Below are 20,917 nucleotides of genomic sequence, written 5' to 3'. Positions count from 1 at the left end.
TTTTAACATTGTGTTTATTTGCGCAATTTATTATATTTCTACCAGGTTTTCAGTGGAACTGAAGAGCCGTAGAAGGGTCTCGCCGTACGGACTTCTGTCTGCTGGTGTCAGAAAGGGTGGTGGACACCAGGTGTCCCCGGCCCCAGTGGCGGGACTCCCAGTGCTGCAGGGCAGGTGCAGCGGTGCTGTCCCGGCGGGTGTAGCTTGTACCGAACGTACCCGCGCCGTGACGCTCCCCAGCACCGCCAGCCCCGCTTCCCACGGCCGGACCAGCCCCGCTCCTTCCGCCCGCACCCAGCTGAGGCCTCCGTGGGGATTAAATCGCCTCCCTGCAAGTGTAGCATTCTCTATTTTTATTTTCCAACGGCTGGCGGTAATTACTTTCTCACTTCCTCCACCTCCTCCCGCTCTCCAGCGGCTCGAGCTGTTTAAATGCCGGCACCGAGGGGGCGGCTGCTGCCTGCGGGTCGGCAGGGCCGGCGCCCCGCACCGGGGGGCTCTCAGCCGGGCAGGCACACCGCGGTGCCGGGAGCCGCCGGCAGGGGCGGTCAGGTGAGGTGTCCCCGCGGTGCTGGCGGGGCCGGGTCGGGGCCGGGCGCGGCACTTTGTCCGCCGCGGCTCCCCCGCCCCGCGGCCCGGCCGCGGCTCCGCCGGGCGCGGCCCATTGGCTGCGGGGCCGGTAACGTGACACGGGCGGCGGGCGGGGCCGCGCCCGAGACGCGCCGGTTGGAGCCGGTGCCTCGCGCTGCGCCGGCGGCTGCCGCGCGGACCGAGCGAGCGCGCGGAGCGGGCGGTGCGGGAGGGCCGCTCCCACCGCTCCCACCGGCACGGGCGAGCGGCCGGCACGGGCAGGGGTGGCGGCGGCAGCAGTAGCAGCAACGGCGGCGACGACGACGACGACAGGTAAGGGAGCGGCGGCCGCAGACGACAGGTGCCCCGCGCCCCCGGCGTGGGAGGGACGGAAGGAGGGGGAGCAGCGCGGAGCGGGGCTTTCCGAGCGCGGCTGGCGGCTGGCTCTCGCCGCCCGCCGGTTTTCCCGGGGCTGCCTCTCTGCCGGCGGAGCAGGATGGCGCTGCCGTCCCGCGGGGCGCCCGGCGCTGCCCGCCCGCTGTCCCGGTGAGCCTGCGCGGCGGCCGCCCCTTCCCGCGGCCGCGGGGCCGCTCACCTGCCGCGGCCGCGGGGCCGCCGGGCCGGGGGGCGCAGAGCGGGGCTGTGCCTGCCCCGGGCCCGCGGGCGGGGCTCGGCACAAAACCGCTCTCTGGTTTGCGTAACCGGTATCTGCGTGTCCTCGGGTGACCCGGGCGCTACAGGTCGCCTGGGGCCGCCTCCCTCCGCCCCGGGCTCGCCCCGCAGCTGCCACCTTCGGCCCCGGGTGTGGCGGCGGCACCTGCCCTGGGGAAAGGGGCAGGCGGGTGCCAAGTCCCAGCCTCCCCGGAAGGGAGGGAAGAGTTAAACTCAGTGTTGAGGCCTGGCAATTCTGCGTGTCGAACAAGAAACAGTCCTCTTTTTTGTTCTCTTCCTTTCCTCTGTCTGGCCAATGCATTTCTCATGCTCAGGAAGTCAGTGATCTTGTAGCAGCTCTTGCTTCTGCTTGCACCCTGGCTGAGTTGTCCTGGTGACACCAGGCTTGCTTTTGGCCCATCTGTTCAGTGGTGAAACTGAGGCACCTTCCTGTCTCCGGTTCAGAATTTGTCCATAGTGAATGCTGCAGTTCTGTAGGATTGATTAAAGGGGACTTCCCTAAAGCTAATTTTATGTTAAGAATGTAATTAATTACGTGATGAGGTAAACTGTTTGAATTGGCCTATAGTGTGGTCATTTAAAAGCATACCTTTGAGGTAGTCCTAGAATAAGCTCGGAGCTGTGTGGCCACTTGTGGTTTCAAGTATTTAAGCTGCTGACTCCCAGCTTTTCTTACCTGTTTGCTGAAGGGATAAATAAGGTGAGGTATAGTTATTTCTTCCCAAATCTTCGTTTGCGAAGCCTAGCCACGATGATATTATTTCTAGCGTCTCAGAATTTTTCCTTACTACCTTCCTAGTAGGAAGGGCAACAGATCAGGGCTTATTGATCTGTCTTATTTAACTTAAACTGTCAAGAAGGGGGCGAGAGCAAAGCCCATGAGGTTTAAGTAGTGACATTTTAAAGTACTTGTAGAACTTAAGTACTGTCTAACTGTGTGTTTTCTTTACTCTGTGTGGGGAATAGAAGAGTGACTTTTCTTCAGTATCTGTGGTGCTGAGTAGGGCAAAGGACATGAAATGAAATGAGAGTAGAAAGGAGAATGACTGTAGTAGAGAACCAGTAGTTAGTATATGGGGGTTTTTTTAAGGGTTTTCCCCAGTGTTTAAAGCATTCTGTTGTAGCTAGATAACAAAATGTTTATCACAGAGCTTTACATTAGCATATGTTATTACATTCTACTGAATTTTACATTAGCATAATGTGACTGACTTTCGGCTTCAGTAGGATTCATGTAAGTTCCAGAAATTTGCAGTATTAACATGCTTCTTCCCTTACACTTTTGAGAGGAGCGAGTTGCTGGTCTGACTTGTATTTTTCTTCCTTTTTCAGGTAAACAGGATTTTCATGGGGAGAAAAAGAAAATTGCCTTTTGTTTATAGCAAGTTACCAATTCAGCTGCTGTTCGAAGTTAATATAAGCATATTGAATAACTTTTAGGCAGGGACCAACAATGCTAAAGAAACATCCATCAGCATTTCAGCCTTGTAAAATGAACTCGATAGAGCAGTATGTCACTGTCAAATAATTGTTTTTCTAAGGGGTTTCCGAAGGGTGGTGGAGGGGGAAATCCTGTGTTCCTTTAGCTGCTGCAGTGCCTGATCTGCCTGACGTGCTACAGGTAGCAAAAGAGACTGTGGTACTAGTAGTACTATTTCAGTTTACAATACCTACTGCTAAAGCCTTAAAGCGTTACTCAGCTAGGATTAGAAATGGATGTTTCATGTGACTAAGGGGATAAGGTGTGGTTTATGTGGGTCTCTGTGCTGCCTATCTGTTTCACACTGCTGTCTGTATTCTGTGCACTAACCCGTGGGCGGTATTTAGCCTTTCTGTAGGCATCCTTATAACAGGATGTTCAGCTGTTGCCTTGCAAATAGTGTTATTCTGCCAGTTGTTCTTGCAGTTACTCTTCCTAAAGATAAGTTAGCAGTCTGTGCTGTGGCTATGAAACTATTTGGTTCGGATACCATGGGTAGCCATGTAGAAGAGCGAGGAATGTAAAGTAGAATTAATATTCTAATGTTTAAATATTCTGTCTTTTTAATGTTTAAGTGGTATAGGTTATGTAATTCCAATTAGAGTTTTACCAGACTTGGTTAGTGGACTTCAGTTTACTGTAGTTATGGGTGTTCTTTTCCCCAAGTGGTTGTTAGTGGGCTACAAACAAATTCTGGATTTAATTTCTAACTAGTTGAAATGAAATTGTAATTCAATATTGAACTAAAGTGTCATAACACTTATGAATAGTTTCCCCAGATATTTGATTTAAACTTACTGATATGAAAGGGCTGTACTTTAAGGAAGGCAGATGATGCAGCTCTCAATAAAGCTGTTACAAATGCAATTTGAGCTATAGTGCTGACATACCCTCTTTTGGTGTACACCCAAGAGAATTTTAGTGTCTTTCAACATCAGAAGCAAATTGTGGAGAAAACTTGTAATGCAGTATCTTCAATTTAATGCTCATCAGTGCCATTCTGTTTCAAAATAATGTGTTTACACACCTTGAAATAAATAATGTGAGTTCATTTCCATCATAAGGGCTCAGCTTCTAAGTATGTTCCAATATTGTAAACTGGAATGCAATTTATTCTACTGGAATTGAGAATTTGGTTGACTGTGAGAAACTGAAGGATTGACAATGCCAGGGGACCAGTGATACCAATAAGAATATGGTAGTAACACAATCTGGTTGCTGCTAATTGTTACAAACACTTTGTTTCTTTGGGTGACAATAGTTTGAGTTGTGATTTTAGTTTAATGGAAGCGAAGTTTCAGTTTTGTGGCACAGCAGCTATAAATCTATGGTCATTTAGTTTACTCAGGCTTAATTAAAGTGACATTGATTTTAGAGCTCTTACTTCAAACCCCAGAAAATGTAACCCCTTATTTCCCAAATATTATTGCCTTTTGGGGGAAAATATCACTAATCTGTGACTGTTCAGGTTGTTTCACTATTTTTTTCACTATTTTTCACATTTATTTCACTATTTTTTGGTAACTAAAGTTCATTTGCATCCAAATGTAAAGGTCTACTGATCTGAAATTGAGGAATTGCACATTTAGATTTTAATGCTAAAGTATTTGTCCTTTAAACTAATTTTGCATCTGAATCAAAACAATCTTGATGTGCATTTGTTGTGTAATCCAAAATATTTGAAGAAGTGAGGCAATTTGGACATTTTTAACTAAACCTCTCTGTTTCTAGACTGTGTTTAAATTATTTACAAGATAAACTGTCATTTCAAACCCATGCCAGTGCAAGTGTGAAAATGATTCTTACTTTGCCTGTGCCTTTGCAGTACAGGAAAACTCTTTTCCAAGTAAATACTTTTTATTAAACAGTAACGTTGTTTAAATACTAACTGTGGTGACACTGACTCAAAGTTAGGAAAGCACCAAAATATTGCTTAATTGAAGTGAGATGGGATATGTCAATACTCAAGTGTTTTACTGAAGAGGAGTTAAAAGTAGTGTCTGCTTTGCTTCAAAGTATTATTCAGTTTCTTACAAGTATGGGGTTAGAGGTTTTTTACTTCAAAGTTCTTAATTGATTCAGTTGATGATAAAACCTTGAGTCTTGTTTTTGAAGTTATTAAACTTGGCTTCAGACCAAAAAGTGTTTTTCTTGTAGTACTGCTGTCTGAAAAACCTTACTGGCTGTTCGATCTGCTCAGACAGCCTACTCAAAAAAGGAAATTCTGTGCAGTAAAGGGCTGTTGCACAGCATACTTGGTCTTGATGGAAGTACACAGGGTGAACATAGGTCCTAAACTAACTTCGTGTTTGTTCAGGAGACAAAGAAGGATTACTGTGGATTTACTGTAGAATTCAAGTCTGATCACTTGTTTGCGGTTCTGAAACTCAGCATTGTCCCAGGAGATGCTTCTGATAAGCACAGCCCTGCTTTTGGCTCTCCTGATCCCATGGGGATGTGCAGCTCTCCAGCTGTAGAGTTGTGTTTAGGTGTTGGTATATAATTTGTACATAGCTATCACACAGTATGTGCAATGTGAAATCTGTCTTTTGGTCCTTTCATTTCATCAAATGTCAAATCCAAACTCCCCTGAAATGGAAATGGAATAGGGTTTTACCAATCCTCCAGCAGAGTGCAAGCTGGCTGCATAATCACCTCAACCTCTTAAGTGTCTTCCTATTCGTATTACTCTGCATTATGTATTTATTAATTGGATAAAGCAACCAGATACCTCTTCTTTTCTTTCCTTTGTTTAGTATGGCCTGTGACCTGTCTCCTTTTCTGTGAACTCCTTGTAACTTTTGTGGAATTACCAGCTTTGTTTTAGCTGACATAGTATGGAGTCACTCTGGAAGGTTGTGGGGTTTTTTTTTTTCTGTAACCTAGATTTAATCTCTTACACTCGTTTAGAAAACCATTTCATTTATCAATGAAATGCACCTACTTGGTCTGGCTAGCTCTGTTTAATTTTTACAAGTTGAGCACCAGATTTTTTGAAAGAAAGAAAAAAAAGCTGTGAATTTATAACTGGATTTCTTTGTTTCTTTAAATATGTATGAAGTTCTTGTTTATATTTTTGTTGGATCTGTCATACCATGAACCTGTCTGGGAAGATGTTGATGAATTAAGTACATTGCTGTGAATTAAGTACATTAGATCACAAATCCATTAGCATTTCATTAAAAAAAAGGTAGGCTTGCATACAAGAAGATAACTGATAAATTCTTTGAATGTGCTTGGCTTCAACATTATTTGTACAAAAATTCTCTTGTACTGCTTGGGTGGTGGTTCTGCTTGTATCCCTGTTCTTGAGACTTAACATACACTGACTTTCTGTTGCATTAATGTGTGTGCTTCCTTATGGACTCTCTAATGCCAAGCTTAAAAATACAATTCTTTAGGCTCTTAGAATCACAGAATGGTTGGGGTTGAAGGGACCTCTGAACATCACCTGCTCTGAGCCCTGCTAAAGGAGCTTCACCTAGAGCAGGTTGCACAGTGTATAGATACTTTAGAGCAGTAGGAATACATGCCCCTCTCCTACGTCTTATTTAATACTGAAGTTTTTGTTTACTTGAAAGTGTTGGAGGACCAAAAAAAGGGGAAATGGGGGCTGACAGATAAGATAGTGCTTTACTTTACATACTAACTTCTTTGTGTTGAAAATGAATGAGATGTGATCAGACTGTGTGGTGTCACATAATGGATATTTGGGACTTGTTTTTTGTTTCAGGTTTTTGGACCCCTGTTATTACTTCATGAGAAGTTGAGAACTGATGTTCTGGAAAAAAAATCTATATGGTTTGTTTTGCACTGAAAGGTGCTGGTCCATGATAATCTCCGTAAGAAAGACACTCAGACACTGTACAGTATAATTAGAAATGTTTTTTATTGGGTTTGACACTATAAAGAAGGAGAATAGTATAAATAATCTTACATCTGTTTATACTGGGAACACAGACTGTGTATCATTGACTGAGCCTTTAATCCTTGTGGAGCACATTGTGCAGACTCTGCCTGTGGATAGGGTTACCTCAGTTTGATCAGTCAACCTATTATAGAATTTTCTTACAAGAAAACAACTCTGTGCATCATTTCTACTGTTAACGAGGAAAGACATTCACAAGAGAACTTCTTGCAGTAATCCCAGGTTCCAAGTGGGAGCTTACCTGCAGACTTCTTATGATCTGGCCAAATTAATCCTGTGGACAAAAGATCTGCATAGCATAGGTTTGAACCTGTTAACTGCCCAGAGTGGATCACTAACACCTCAGCATGAGATGATCTTCCAGTCAGAACCACTACAATTTGTTATACTTTTTTATTTTTAAAACCTTATGGAATTCTTTCCAATAACTAAAATTGTTAATGAGGTTTGCTATGTTTCTTTAGGAATTGCCAAGGAGACTCATGATAGAACTCTTTTTTTAGCGGGCAATACCAATGTGGAGTTTTGGCAGTCTTCCTATAATTTCCTTTTTAAAGTGGAATATGTGAAATGTACAACTGCTTGAAGAAATGTAAATTAATGGAGCAAATAAAAAGAGTGCTAGAGTTTCCAGTGAGAACACAAATAAGTTAAATTACTTGTCAAATATTAGGATGAAACAAGATATGTCTCTATTGTATGACCAATACAAAGCACTCTCTTCTAAACAGATGCTTGTGTTGTTTATTGTAGACAGTATTTTAGATGCTAAGAGGTCTCTTAAGTTAAAACCTTTTTTTTTTAATGCATATTTGAGTTAGAAAACTGTACAGCTTTAGTGTCTCAGTATTAACTCTTGCTTACTGGAAATGTTCAGATTTGATTCAAAGTCTGGGTTCTGCTTATTTGGGAATCTGAGAAGGCACCTTGGCTATAAATGGAGTGATACATTCTGGGCAAGTAGACAGCTTGCTCTAAAAGCGATCAGTCACATGGATGCAATTACATGCAAAACAAAGCTGGTCTACCTTTCATTTTACTGTAGTGTTTTTACCATTGGATGGCTTACCTGTTTAATTGGGAAACATACTTGTTCAGAAACTTAGGTTTGTACCTGCTTGTCAGTTTTTCTACATTTTGTTTTTCAGTTTTTTGTATAAACTGTTTTTCTCACCTACCATCTGTTTGGTTGTAAACTTCAGTTTAAACAATCTCTTTCTCGCTAGTACAGGTCTTTCTAGGAGCATAGGTTGTGACCTATTTTGGCTACAACACAGTCCTTAGCACTTTGGACTTAACTTGAGGAGAGGCCTGGAGAAAGTGCTTTTACTAGTCAAAGTATTTATATATGAATTTGTATTTAAAATTGCTCTACAGGATAGACTAGTATTAAATAAAAAGCACATTTAACTTTTGAATATGTATCTTATAATGCAACTTCATTACAGAGTTAAATCTTCAAAGTAGTTGACTTGTTTTTTTCCCTCCCATCCGCTATTCAGAGTTAAACTCAAGTAACTTCATGCACTTGGGCTGACCTAACTGATACGATTCATTATCATGTGGCCTACAGGTGTGTAATTTTAACTACCTAGGCAGCTGGAATGTTTGAAGATGATCCATCTCCCCTGTGAGTGTTTGACCAGTGACATATTTTACAACCGAAGTTCACCTCTTTACTGGGTTTCCTTGAATAGAGAAAAGGCTCAATACTTGGCTATCAATGATATTTAGTGAGAACTTAATATGGCTCAAGAAGGACAATGGTCTCTTCTGGAGTGCTGCAGGCATAGGATGGAAATGCATAATGTAATGTATCTAATCTTGTGCAGTGAGATATGAAGAGTAAATCTTATGCTTTTAAAGCAAAGCAGATTGGAGTAAAGTATATTTTCAACTTAGATTATACTGCAGAATAAAGTATTTTTTTCTTGCATTAAGTGTACCAGAGAGAGAAAGGAAGTAATAAAATAAAGATGTGTACTCTGAGTTCAGGTGAAGCTGCCTTTAAGCTGTGCTTTTTTTGCCTGAGGCCTTTTGTATTGAACCTGGGAATGTTCAAACCTTTAGGTAGTTGAGGAAAATGAAACACACTTGCCATGTTGGACTCCTGTTTTTCTCAGCTTGATGAAGACATGGTAGTGGTAGGGATGGGTAGTAGTTGCTTGATTTTTGCCAGATTTTTTATCAGTGTATGTGCTGTGCAGTTAGCTCTGAAGCAGTAGCAAAGAAGAGTAAGCCTGGTAAAGTAAAAATGTAAGTGTAGCCTAACTTAATAAATTTTAAACTATGTTTACAATTTTTTCCCCAGGAATTATTTGGCTATATAGTCTTATGTAAGCCTTCTCCAGAGAGCAAGGACTGCTTCTTAAACAGCATAAAGCTTTGCTATTACTGTTCTACATCTTATGTTCCTGTCTTGAGAGTGGGAGTGTTTAAGGCAAGACCTCTAGTTAGTCCAGGTACAGATGGTTGAGATTGTCTGTAGTTGTAATTACAGTCTCTGAGTGTTTGGAAAGAGTTTAGGTCTTGATTATTTGAGAGGTTGATATGGCAAACTTGTAATAGTGTTAGTGCCTTTGTGAACATCTGGTGCTTGAGGAATATGCTGGTTAATATAGAATGTTGGAATGTCTTTGGGCTTATTTTAAATACAAAAGGATAATCAATTATGCATGTTTAATTATCACCTGTGACCTTCTTCAGAAGGAACTGGAAAGAAGCTTTCTCTAATCTTGTTTGTATGTTCCGCATTCAGTGGAATACGGATTCAAAAACACAATCCCCATCAAAAAGGTCCTACAACTGAATCTGCCTGTGCACACAGGTGACCAAAGTACAGATTCTGAAAAACCATGTATCAAATGCAGTGTTTGAATTCAGCAGTCTACTGCTTAAAAAAGGGAGAGGCAGTTACCTGACTGCTTCTGCTAAAAGCAAGTATGACAGTATCATTCTTTATGAAGTTCAGACTTGCACCAGAACTCTTGCAGCACCTGGCTGTTTGTTTTCAGAGAATGCCTGAGAAAGGAAACAGTAGCAGACCAACAGAAGCGGAAGGTTTTGCCAGGAAAGATCTGTGTTGGGTAATGAGTGTGTGTATGGGTAGAGTTTGTTTTTTTTTCCTTTGGGAATTTTCACGAGGGCTTATTTGCAAGTGGAGGCTCAGGCTGTGCATGTGAAACCATAAGCAGGAACTAGGCATCCCATAGGGGAGTCTCAAAGCTGCCTGTGAAGCAAAACTGTGTGTTTAATTTATTATTGAACTTAATTTTCCATCTGAAACTTCGGAAACTAGCTAGAAGCTAAGTTGGTACTGTAGTTCAGGAATCACTTTTGATAGAAAACTGATAGAACAAACATGTTTGCTAAAAATGTCAGCATCTCCTTATCAAAGTTGAGAAGCAAGTACTTGAATCTTAAGAGATTGACTCACAACTTGGCTGTGTTTTTTTTGAGGGAGAGGGGGGGGAAGCAAGATAGAGGAGCCACAGGAATACCTCTCAGGGTATGTTTTAGTTGTATAAATCTATTTTGATTAAATTAGTGTGTCAGAAACACCAGTTGAATACCCTTTGGGGAGGACAAGCAAGGCAGATACCTTGCTGCAGAGCCATCCCTAACTAAATGTGCCTAAAATTACGTAAGCAATGACTAAATGACAGAAATGCAATGTTAAGTAACCTTTTGGCAGCTGGGGGTGGTGGTGGGTGTTCGATGCTTATAGATAGTGTTTTTTCAAAATAACAGCCTTTTATTCACATTCTGGGTATGTTTCTATTGATCAGATTTAATAAGTCTTGAAGTAACTAAAAATTGCCTAGATATTAGTGATCTTTATTACTTTATTTTTCTGGCCTGTATCTCTGCACTGGTCTGGAGTAACTCTCCTAAAGTCATTATTTTGCCTGGGACTAAACTTCACTCTCTCATCTTCTAAGAAAGATTGCCAATTGAATTAGGCCATTTTGAAAAGCTCTTATGGCTTTGATATGAGTTGAAAGCTGCTGGAGATGAGGTTTATCAAACCCATTACAGTTCAGCATTATTCCATTTGATTAGTCACTCTTGGCATACAGACAGGATTTGAAAGAAAAACATCGTTAGCAAAATTATCATTAATAATTTACATGTTTACATTACACTTGTATGTACTGTGTACGCCTCCAATGGGAAGCTTTATTTCATATATATAGAATTGTAATGGATACACATGCTTCCCTGGAAGGCTTCAAAAAGTAGCCATTCACTAGTCCAGAGTTCAAGTATTTAAATACTTAGTGTTGTGACACTTGCTTTTTGCTAGAAAGTCTTGTAAAACCACAGCAAGAATGTAGTCTTTTTTTCTGGGATCTGTGATAGGCACTAACAGCTTTCCAGTGCAAGGTATAGAAGTGACAAAGAAAGCATTTCATAGAAACAGACCTCACAAAGTTACACAGGTCAGTCTCACTTTGAGTTTTCAATCTCTACAAAAAGTAAACTTTTAGTATTATGGCATTGCTTGAAGGGGTACTGGGTGATGCATATTTCAATATGGTTTTCACAGAATTGGCTTAAGTTTCTTTTTCTGTTTTCTTTTCTGTAACTTTTAGGGAAAATACTTTATCCAAGAGTTTTATTGTACTCTGAATTCTATCCTTTATACTGAACAGGTATGCCCTACTCCCCAAGAATGCTCCAATAAGCATTTAGTTATATAAAACACCTTCTTGAAACATTAGTATCTGCCCAAGTCCCTGATGAGGTTTACATGATTGTCAGGAAAAGAATAGTTCCCATCCTCATGCTAATTAGATCTCTCACACTTTTTAAAGCCAGTTCAGTGATAATTTTGACTTTTCAAATGTTTTTCATTGTTGGAGTCCAAGTATTTCATGATTTGATGACAGTTTATTTTCTCTCCAGGAGTGTATTGGAACCATCCAGTCCTCCTTCAGCTGCTTTCCCTTGAGTGGGCCTGGTAAGTTTTTACATTCTATTACAAGCAGCTTTGTCAATGCAAGAAGAGTTATTTTCAGTTATCCTTCCCCTTTCAAATGTGAATGTGGAGTAAGAATAAGGTTCTACCTTAGTTCAGCTATTGTTTGACTTTTTACAACAATTTATCACCTCTGTTTGGACTTGCAATGTACAGTACTAATATATTATGAACATGAGCTGTCAGTGTGCCCAGGTAGCCAGGAAGGCCAATGGCATCCTGGGCTGTATCAGGAATAGTGTGGCCAGCAGGACCAGGCAGTGATTGTCCCCCTGTGCTCGGCACTCATGAGGCTGCAAATCCTGTGTCCAGTTCTGGGCCCCTCACAACAAGGAAGACATTGAGGTGCTGGAGCGTGTCCAGAGAAGGGCAACAGAGCTGGGGAAGGGTCTGGAGCACAAGTCTTAGGAGGAGCAGCTGAGGGAGCTGGGGGGTTCAGCCTGGAGAAGAGGGGGCTCGGGGGGACCTTATCACTCTCTACAACTCTCTGAAAGGAGGTTGTAGTGAGGTGGGGGTCGGTCTCCCAGGTAACAAGTTCATAGTTATTTGGAAAAAAACTAAAACATTACTTCCCAGTTGAAATAGGGCCTAACTGTAGGCAGTTTCCTTGGGGGGTGGTGGTGGTTTGTGTTGATGTGACTGCAAAACTTTGACTTCACATTCTGCATGACCACATATGAATATGTACTGTTCCATTTTATGTAGCTGTAGCAATGCAGAGCTTAATGGATCCACAATGAGGGAGCAGTTCTAATGAAAGCTGAAATGTTTGCTCTTTATTTAGTTTAAACCACTAAAAATAAGTATATTAAATGTTTTCTCCATCCAGAATGAAGACAAATGTAAAGATGGCATGTCCAAGGAATTTTAAAAGGTGTAGACCTCCTGACTGAACAGTGCTGTGTTATTTATTCTCTTTAATTAGTAAAGTAAGTATGAATCAAACCTATTCTTCTGGGGGTTCAATGTGACATTTTTATATATAAATTACAGTATTGAACAATAATAAACTTTGCTAGCTTAATTTTCATTCTGTCAATGTGCTTAATTGTCTTGATGGGAGAAGATGGGGAATTATATATAAGAATATATAATGCAAAATATTTTTTGGAGAGTTTTTTATGTATTTTTTAAATTGGTTAGAAATATTTAATCTGGTAGAAAATTCTAGATTACAAGAGACATCATGTTAATGTATCACTCTGATTTTGGAATTCTTTGTAAATAAGAAATCACTTCTGTTATTTAAGTTTAGGATGGTGGTGAAGGACTGCAAGTAATATATCAACCACTTCTTTAACTTATACCTGCTTGTTGCTTCTACTTGAACAGTGCCCAAATATATTTTCTCCTAATCTCTGATGCTAGTTTCACTGTTTTAAGTTTTTGTGTTCCAAGTACCTTTCCTTAAAATAAATCCAAAAGATGATGGTTAGGGTCAGGTGCCAGGAGTTCTTGGATCCTTTTGCTATGCTCTGGAGGCTAGGCCAAATGTTACACATATTTAAAACTCTGAAAACAGTAATAAGCTTAAAGTGTTTAATGGTGAGATAAATTGTTTTTTACAATTCTCTGACAATGTCCTTTCTTTTTTTTTCCCCTCTACCAGCTGCTGTTCTCTCACAGGTGAAAGTCATGATCACGCTAACAGACCTCAAATGTTTAGCAGATGCCCAGTCATCCTACCAAATACTAAAACCATGGTGGGATGTCTTCTGGTATTACCTCACCATGATAATGCTGCTACTTGCTGTGCTCGCTGGGGCCCTCCAGCTTACTCAAACCAGAGTATTATGTTGTCTTCCTTGCAAGCTAGAATTTGACAATCATTGTGCTGTGCCTTGGGATTCAGTTAAAGCCAACCTTAACATGTCAGCTGGCTCTCCAGCACCAATAATCATCCCGCTTAAAATCCAGAACTATCTCCATCGGCAGCAGTATTCCTATATCGATGCAGTATGTTATGAGAGAGAGCTTCACTGGTTTGCCAAATTTTTCCCATACCTAGTGCTTTTGCATACCTTTATTTTTGCAGCTTGCAGTAATTTCTGGCTTTACTATCCTAGTACAAGTTCCAGGCTTGAGCACTTTGTAGCCGTTCTTCAGAAGTGTTTTGATTCTCCATGGACAACACGTGCCCTCTCAGAAACAGTTGCTGAGCAGTCTGCGAGGAAGTTGCCAACAGCCAAATCAAAAACAGTGATTTCATCACCTGCGTGTTCAGGAGACATAGGGGCCAGCAGACAGTCCCTGCCATATTCACAACCTGGTTTGGAAACAACAGGAAGAGAAAATTCAAGTGTTCTTGACAAAAAAGAAGGGGAACAAGCTAAAGCTATATTTGAAAAAGTGAAGAAATTCAGACTCCATGCCGAAGAAAAGGATGTCGTATATACAGTGTATATGAAACAGATTATAGTGAAAGTCTTTGTAGTTGTCATAATAATAATTTATGTCCCCTACTATTTATCATTTATTACACTTGAAATTGATTGTGTAGTTAATGTTCAAGCCTTTACAGGCTACAAAAGGTACCAGTGTGTTTATTCGCTAGCAGAAATTTTTAAAGTTTTGGCTTCATTTTATGTTGTTTTAGTGATCTTCTATGGATTAACTTGTACTTACAGTTTGTGGTGGATGTTAAGAAGTTCACTTAAGCAATATTCTTTTGAGAAGCTGAGAGAGAAAAGTAATTACACCGATATACCTGATGTAAAGAATGACTTTGCATTTATTCTCCACTTGGCAGATCAGTATGATCCTCTTTATTCCCAACGATTCTCAATATTCCTGTCTGATTTGAGTGAAAATGAACTCAAACAGATAAATCTTAACAATGAATGGTCAGTGGAAAAACTGAAAAATAAACTAGTAAGAAATTCCCAAGACAAGACTGAACTTCACCTTTTCATGTTAAATGGTCTTCCAGACAGTGTCTTTGAACTGACAGAAATAGAAGTCCTAAGCCTGGAACTTATTCCTGAAGCCAAACTTCCTTCAGCTGTGACTCAGCTTGTCAATCTCAAAGAACTCAATGTTTATCATTCATCACTAACGATGGATTATCCAGCAGTCAGCTTTTTAGAGGAAAATCTGAAAACACTGCGCTTGAAATCTAGCGAGATGGGAAGAATTCCATTTTGGGTCTTTCATCTAAAAAACCTACAAGAATTGTGCTTAACAGGATATTTCATGCTAGATCATCACAACTCCATATACAACGAAGGCTTTCAGGGGCTAAAAAATCTGAGATCAATTCACTTGAAAAACAACCTTTCCCGTATACCTCAAGTGGTTACAGACCTTCTGCCTTCTTTACAACACTTGTGTATCAACAACGAGGGAAATAAACTGATAGTGCTAAATAATCTGAAGAAGCTGGTAAACCTGAGAACCTTGGAATTAATCTGCTGTGATTTAGAGCGCATTCCCCATTCCATTTTTACACTAAACAATTTGCATGAAATTGACTTAAAAGAAAATAATCTCAGAACAGTGGAAGAAATAATTAGTTTTCAACATCTTAAGAACCTTTCTTGCTTAAAATTGTGGCACAACAGTATTTCATATGTCCCAGTGCAGATTGGTGCATTATCGAACCTGGAACAATTGTATCTAAATTATAATAATATTAAAAGTGTTCCATTGCAGCTATTTCTTTGTAAAAAATTACACTATTTGGATCTTAGCTATAATAAGCTAACCTCCATCCCTGAAGAAATCGGTTTTCTGACCAATCTGCAGTACTTGGCTTTGACAAAGAACCACGTAAGTAGAACTTTGAATTACTACTCAAAAACAAACAAACAAAAAAAAACCCACCAAAACTTAACCTAGTATTTCTTCTGGAACAGCCTCTGGCTCAAAATGATTTTGTGGTTATTCATGATAAAAGTAAAGCTGAAAAAAAGGGGTGGTGCTTGTTTAATTACTAAAACTTTGGTATCAGCAAAGCTCACATAATACTGAATAAGTACTACCCTGGTCTGTAAGGGCTTTGATCCAGAGATAGTATAGGTTAGCATGGCTGCAGAAACATATCTTCCCTTTCCCTGCAGCTGTCTATCCTATGTAGTATTTTAATGGAAGTGAAACCAAAAGATATAGTAAATCAACAGCTAATTGATGAGCAGCTCAACCATCCCATTGGGAAGAGGGAAATAATTATGGCTGGTAACCTTATCAGCAATGCTAAACTGTCTGGCTCATTAGTGTGGTGCTCAGGCTTGTGACTTCAGACTTCTTTTGATGTTTATAATTGTTTTGCTGGTGAGGTTGGGTTTGGAAGTTATATGTCAGTAGTGTGGAGCAAGACTCCTGCACTGCACAGATAACTGCTTGTACAAGTTTCACGACACAGGAGCTGCTACTGTCTCTCCACAGTCTATGTTTGTCCTTCATTAAATGATCCTTAGGAGGCAGTAGCCTTTTTATCTCCTCTGCCACCTGCACTCCTTTGCATGCACTCCTTTGCATGCACTTGTGTGCATGCACGCAGGTAGGTGCTTCCCCTTCCATGCTTGTCTTGACTTCTGCCAGTAGCTTTGTTACCAGAACAGGTACAATAAAACCATTGTAGCGCTCTCAAGCGCTTGATCACATAATGATAAAAGCATTACAGTCTTCCTTTTTTCTTATCCTTTCATAAACTAAGAGAATTTTTTACCCTAAAAATAAAAATGGTAAATGTCAAAACATGCAGCTGCACGTAGGCTAACAACTTCTAATGTACTTTATTTTTGTTCTTCTCTTTCCTTTTTCTAGATTGAAATGCTGCCTGATGGATTATTTCAATGCAAAAAGCTGCAATTTCTTCTCCTGGGAAATAACAGTTTGATGAATTTGTCCCCTTTTGTGGGTCAGCTGCCGAATCTTGTTCAGTTAGAGCTCATTGGAAACTATCTTGAATCACTTCCTGCTGAACTGGAAGAATGTCAGTTCTTAAAGCGAAATAGCCTAATCGTAGAAGAAAGGTTGTTAAAAACACTTCCACCTCGTGTAAGAGAGCGTTTGCAGACATGCTCAGATAAGTCCTAAGTTTAAAATGAAACTGCATCATTGCATTCTACAAGTTTTTTGCTTAATATCTCTCCAAAGACCTGTATTGGTAGAGAGAAACAAAGGAGAGAGAACGATTTACAAATCAGTCTTAAATGCATTGAACTGAATTGATTGTATTGGAAAAGAAAAAATTATTTAGATTCAAACAAAAAATGCAGGCTTTTACAGGTTTGAAAATTTGAAACATAAATTGTTGGTTAGGTTCTACTGATTGGAATAATTCAGTTAAATGCTTAAGGTACTATTGAAATGGAAGAGTTGATTGCCTGGCTATCGTGAGAGTGTACATACTTTTTTCCTATGAGAATTTTTTCTGTTGATAGTGATGATTTTAAACAGTTTCATCTCCTGCCATATGAAGTCTAAGGACTGTCTGGAATTAGTTTCTAAATATGAACTCTTCACTAACTCAGAATGTATTAAATTAAGAGTTTAAACTATTTGAGCAGTTTAATTGCATGAGGTATACTGAAAGTAATTTTGCAACATAATTTTTAAAGCTTTTGACAAGTACTAAGTATTAATCTGATAATTGTGGAAGATGCTATTTGAATCTTGCTATTAAATACCTAGAACCAGTTTCAGCATTTTGTCTTAAAAATAGTAAATATAAAATAAATTGTTGCCTAGAAATTGGGAGGAATCAGAAGAATCGGAAATAACTGTTGTACTGATGTACCAGACAACCAGTCTCACATTACTGATCTTCAGAGACAATGGTGGTGAACAGAATGCAATATAGTTGCAAAGTTGTCTTCTGTATGTTGTGAGCATCCCAGGTGTTAGTGTAGTGTATGTTGCTGATTAATATTTTTATAACTTTTCATTACTGACTGCCTCAGTGCCGCTTCTCCACACCCAGTTAGTGGGGAGAGGATGAAGGAGGTTTGTATTAGATAGGGACAGAAAGACACAGTTAAAACAAACTAAATAAGCACACAGCTTATTTCCTTGGGAGGAAAAGACAGGAAGCATTATAAGCTGTGCCTCTCCTAGGGATGTAATAATTTCATAAATTACAGTGGTGGGATAAACTCTTATGCCATCCTTAGTACGTGCACAACTGGATGGAAATAAAATGGTTCCTGACTTCATTCTTCTGCTGTGCGCTGTTTTATTGTATTTGAAGTCTTAATTCTCATTATGTTTATCATGTTCACTATAAACATAAGTTATGCCCTTGGGGAAAAAAATAGCATGCTTTCCAAAAACATATTTGAAAACTTTGTTTTTTAAAAACTTTAAAATAATACAAAATCTCAATTATGAGTTAAACAGATGATGCAATCTATGCTCTTAATGACTTTGTGTTCATGAGTGTGCTAACTATCCATTCCAGTTTGTAATAACAAATCATCACAGATAAAACTAGTTTTAGTACTAGGCTATTTTTAGTCATCTCTTGCTCCCATTCCACTGCCAGTTTTGTGGAGTGTAAGGTTTATTTCAAATGAAAATCCCCAAACAAGTCTGATCAATGTGGAAGTAGGCGATATCTCTGCAATAGCAGTGCAAGAGGTGCATGTTTAATCACTATACTGATGGCATTCCAAAGACCTTTGTAGTTAGAGCACTTTTCTTCTCAGGGAACCAAAATGTGGTAAAACTATTATTTTCTATGTAGTTTTAGAAATGTTTGGTGTAAACTGGTTTGTTGTGTTTATGTGGAGACCAGTGCTGCTGGAACAATCTTTCATAGTGTCTGTTTATAACTCCTCCAAACTCTGTCAACTAATTTTGAGTTGTATAATAGTCCCATAGGAATTTACATGGTTCACCAACAGAGCTAGTTGTAGTAGATGTGATTAAGCCAGAGTGCATTGATTTACAGCCCTGTGGCAAGACTTGTGTTAATAATTGCAATAGGCCTGTCTGGACTTTATAACTTAACATTAAAGAACACTTTATGCCAGAATTTGACACGCAAGACTTGCAGTCTAATAATTTTTAAAAGATTAAGCAAGCATTTTCTTTAAAGCTTTTTTTCTAGATAGGAAATCTGTGTTGAAAATGTAAAACAAGTAAGTACCTGACTTGGCCAATAGCTTCAACTTTTTAGCAGTACATCTGTCCTTTTCCATAATCAACCAAACTGATGAAGGCGAATAATAATCTTAAACATGCATTTTACACTCGTTCTGTCAGGAGTGAAATAACAGAAATAACTTGGAGAAAGGTACTTTGTTTCTAAAATGTGTAACCTCAAAGGATTTGAGGAAACACTCAAAAATGCATAAGAACAGTGACACTGCTATATAGGTTAAATGGGTCACATTTTTTGCAGACTTAAATATTGGTTCACTCTGTAGCCCCTCAAGAGGGTTACATTATTTTCGCTGCATGTTTGAGTGTTTATAAAACACCCAGACAAAACCCAGGAAGTGTAAAGGCTATAATCTCTAGCCTTGCTTTCAAACCACAGTGTGCCTTTACTATCCATTTTGTACCGCGAAACCCAATCCAAGTGCTTAGAATTGAGGGTGGAGACAAATGTAACTCTGAATTTCTTGAATCCACTTCAGGCATTACCTTAATATTCAAAATTTCTTCAAAATGAGGGGATTTTCAGGGAATCAATATATAAATCCACTGTCAAACTTTGTACAATAAGTATTGTTGGCATCTAGTCTTTGTATTAAAAATCACTTCCAATCAAAAAAGGCTTTTCAACTTGTTTGTGTTGTATTGTGTTTATGAACTTTGTATTGTGACCTTCCGTATCATGAACATTTTGTTAAAAATTAAATTTTTTTTTGCATTACAATTCTATGAACTGTTCTTTATTTTACATATGAGACATTGCATTTAATGCAAAGCTCAGAAGTCTGCTGCCAGCTATCTGTACCTATGTGCAACCAGGTCTGTCTTCCACAGGAAAGTGTGAAGATAGTGAACAGCAGTGGGAAATAATATTATGCTCCATGTCAAAACAGTTTTTTGTATTCTGGACTAGGAGAGAAGTTCCTGTGTTTACTTAGAACTAAGCTTCCATCTTAATTGTTGTTACAGAACCTTTTCCAAGTCTCTCTTTCTAATTTTTGTGAGCTGGGTAAGTATCAAATGCAGCCTGGAATTGTGCTGGGAGAAGTGGGTTAGCAATGATTCTCTTCCCAGCTTGGCACATACAGCTGTTGTGTGGCTAAACTGCCATAAATATTGCTGCTTGTAGTAAATCGTGAATGTATATAGGAGCAAATCCTGAAAGCAGGAGGCAGTGCACATCATCGTATGGATTGTTTCTAGGAAGGATTTTGCAGGACTTTAGGTGTTTCTGGAGATCAGGAATTGATCGGTTCTCATGCTTCATTTGGCCTTGTTGAGCAGGCAAGTCCCTCAAATGTGCAAGCATGGTAATGCATTTCCCAGAGGGAATGTGGAGACTGTGCAGTTCACTTGCTGCCATGATGGAGCTGACAGGTGATGTAGGAAGAAGCAAGCAGTGATACTACAGTCCTATATACTTGCAGGATACATCAATGTCTTAGGAATTCCTGTTTTTGGAGAAGTCTCCATCCTGATGGTACATGAAGAGTTTATGCCAATGCTCCATTGCTAGGAGACGTAGGAGGGGAGAGTAGCAACCCATTCTGGGGCTGGAATGGCACCTGAAAGGGTTCAGGCATTAACTCCATCTAGTGTGTTTAGTAAATGAACCATTACATCTGTTCTTGTTGCTTCTTTATGTTACCCATTTATGTGAATATCCATCCTCTTGTTGTCCAGCTTCTAATAACTTATAATTTGCTATTATTTTGTACAAACGTGCACTCTGCTTGGCAGGAGCCAGCTAAAAGGCTTTCAGGTAGTACAGATATGCAAGCCATATGCATTTAACACCTGGAGGGGTGAAAAATAGAGGATGAAAATGGGTCTACCTGCAGAGTAAGGGGAAAGGAATAATTGCTCAAAGTGACAGGAGAGATCTAAAAGATCATTATTACTACTTAGCCCAGCAAGGCTATTGGGAAGTATTACTTGCTAGTAGGCAGCTATGACAGCATGGTGCTTAACACAGTCAGGTATTAGTCTGTAGTGCTTGTGGGCCTGCTGTTAAACGGGTACATTTATTACTTGCTGTTGCTTTCTCCTGTTATAGAAATGCTAATTCTAAATTTACCACTACTGTTTATAAATCTTCATTATAAAACACTGAATAAAAGTTTCTTTTCCCCTCCCTCTTACTTGCATACCTATGTACTGTAGAACCAATACTCTTGTCAAAAGA

The 20,917-nt window shown here is 39.8% G+C and overlaps 1 protein-coding gene across 1 annotated transcript; it reads left to right on the top strand.

Annotated features, from left to right (window-relative positions):
- Window positions 1-775: 775 nt before the first annotated feature.
- LRRC8B (leucine rich repeat containing 8 VRAC subunit B) lies at window positions 776-17,786 on the top strand. Its single transcript, XM_064664792.1, has 5 exons — window positions 776-903; window positions 11,559-11,613; window positions 12,461-12,560; window positions 13,241-15,399; window positions 16,396-17,786. Exons 4-5 carry the CDS (start codon window positions 13,267-13,269, stop codon window positions 16,666-16,668), a joined length of 2,406 nt encoding a protein of 801 aa, XP_064520862.1. The 5' UTR covers window positions 776-903; window positions 11,559-11,613; window positions 12,461-12,560; window positions 13,241-13,266; the 3' UTR covers window positions 16,669-17,786.
- The last annotated feature ends 3,131 nt before the right edge of the window (window positions 17,787-20,917 follow it).

This window comes from Pseudopipra pipra, chromosome 9 (genome assembly GCF_036250125.1).
Source record: "Pseudopipra pipra isolate bDixPip1 chromosome 9, bDixPip1.hap1, whole genome shotgun sequence".
Classification (NCBI taxonomy): Eukaryota; Metazoa; Chordata; class Aves; order Passeriformes; family Pipridae; genus Pseudopipra; species Pseudopipra pipra.
This window is presented reverse-complemented; position numbering and strand designations above follow the sequence as displayed.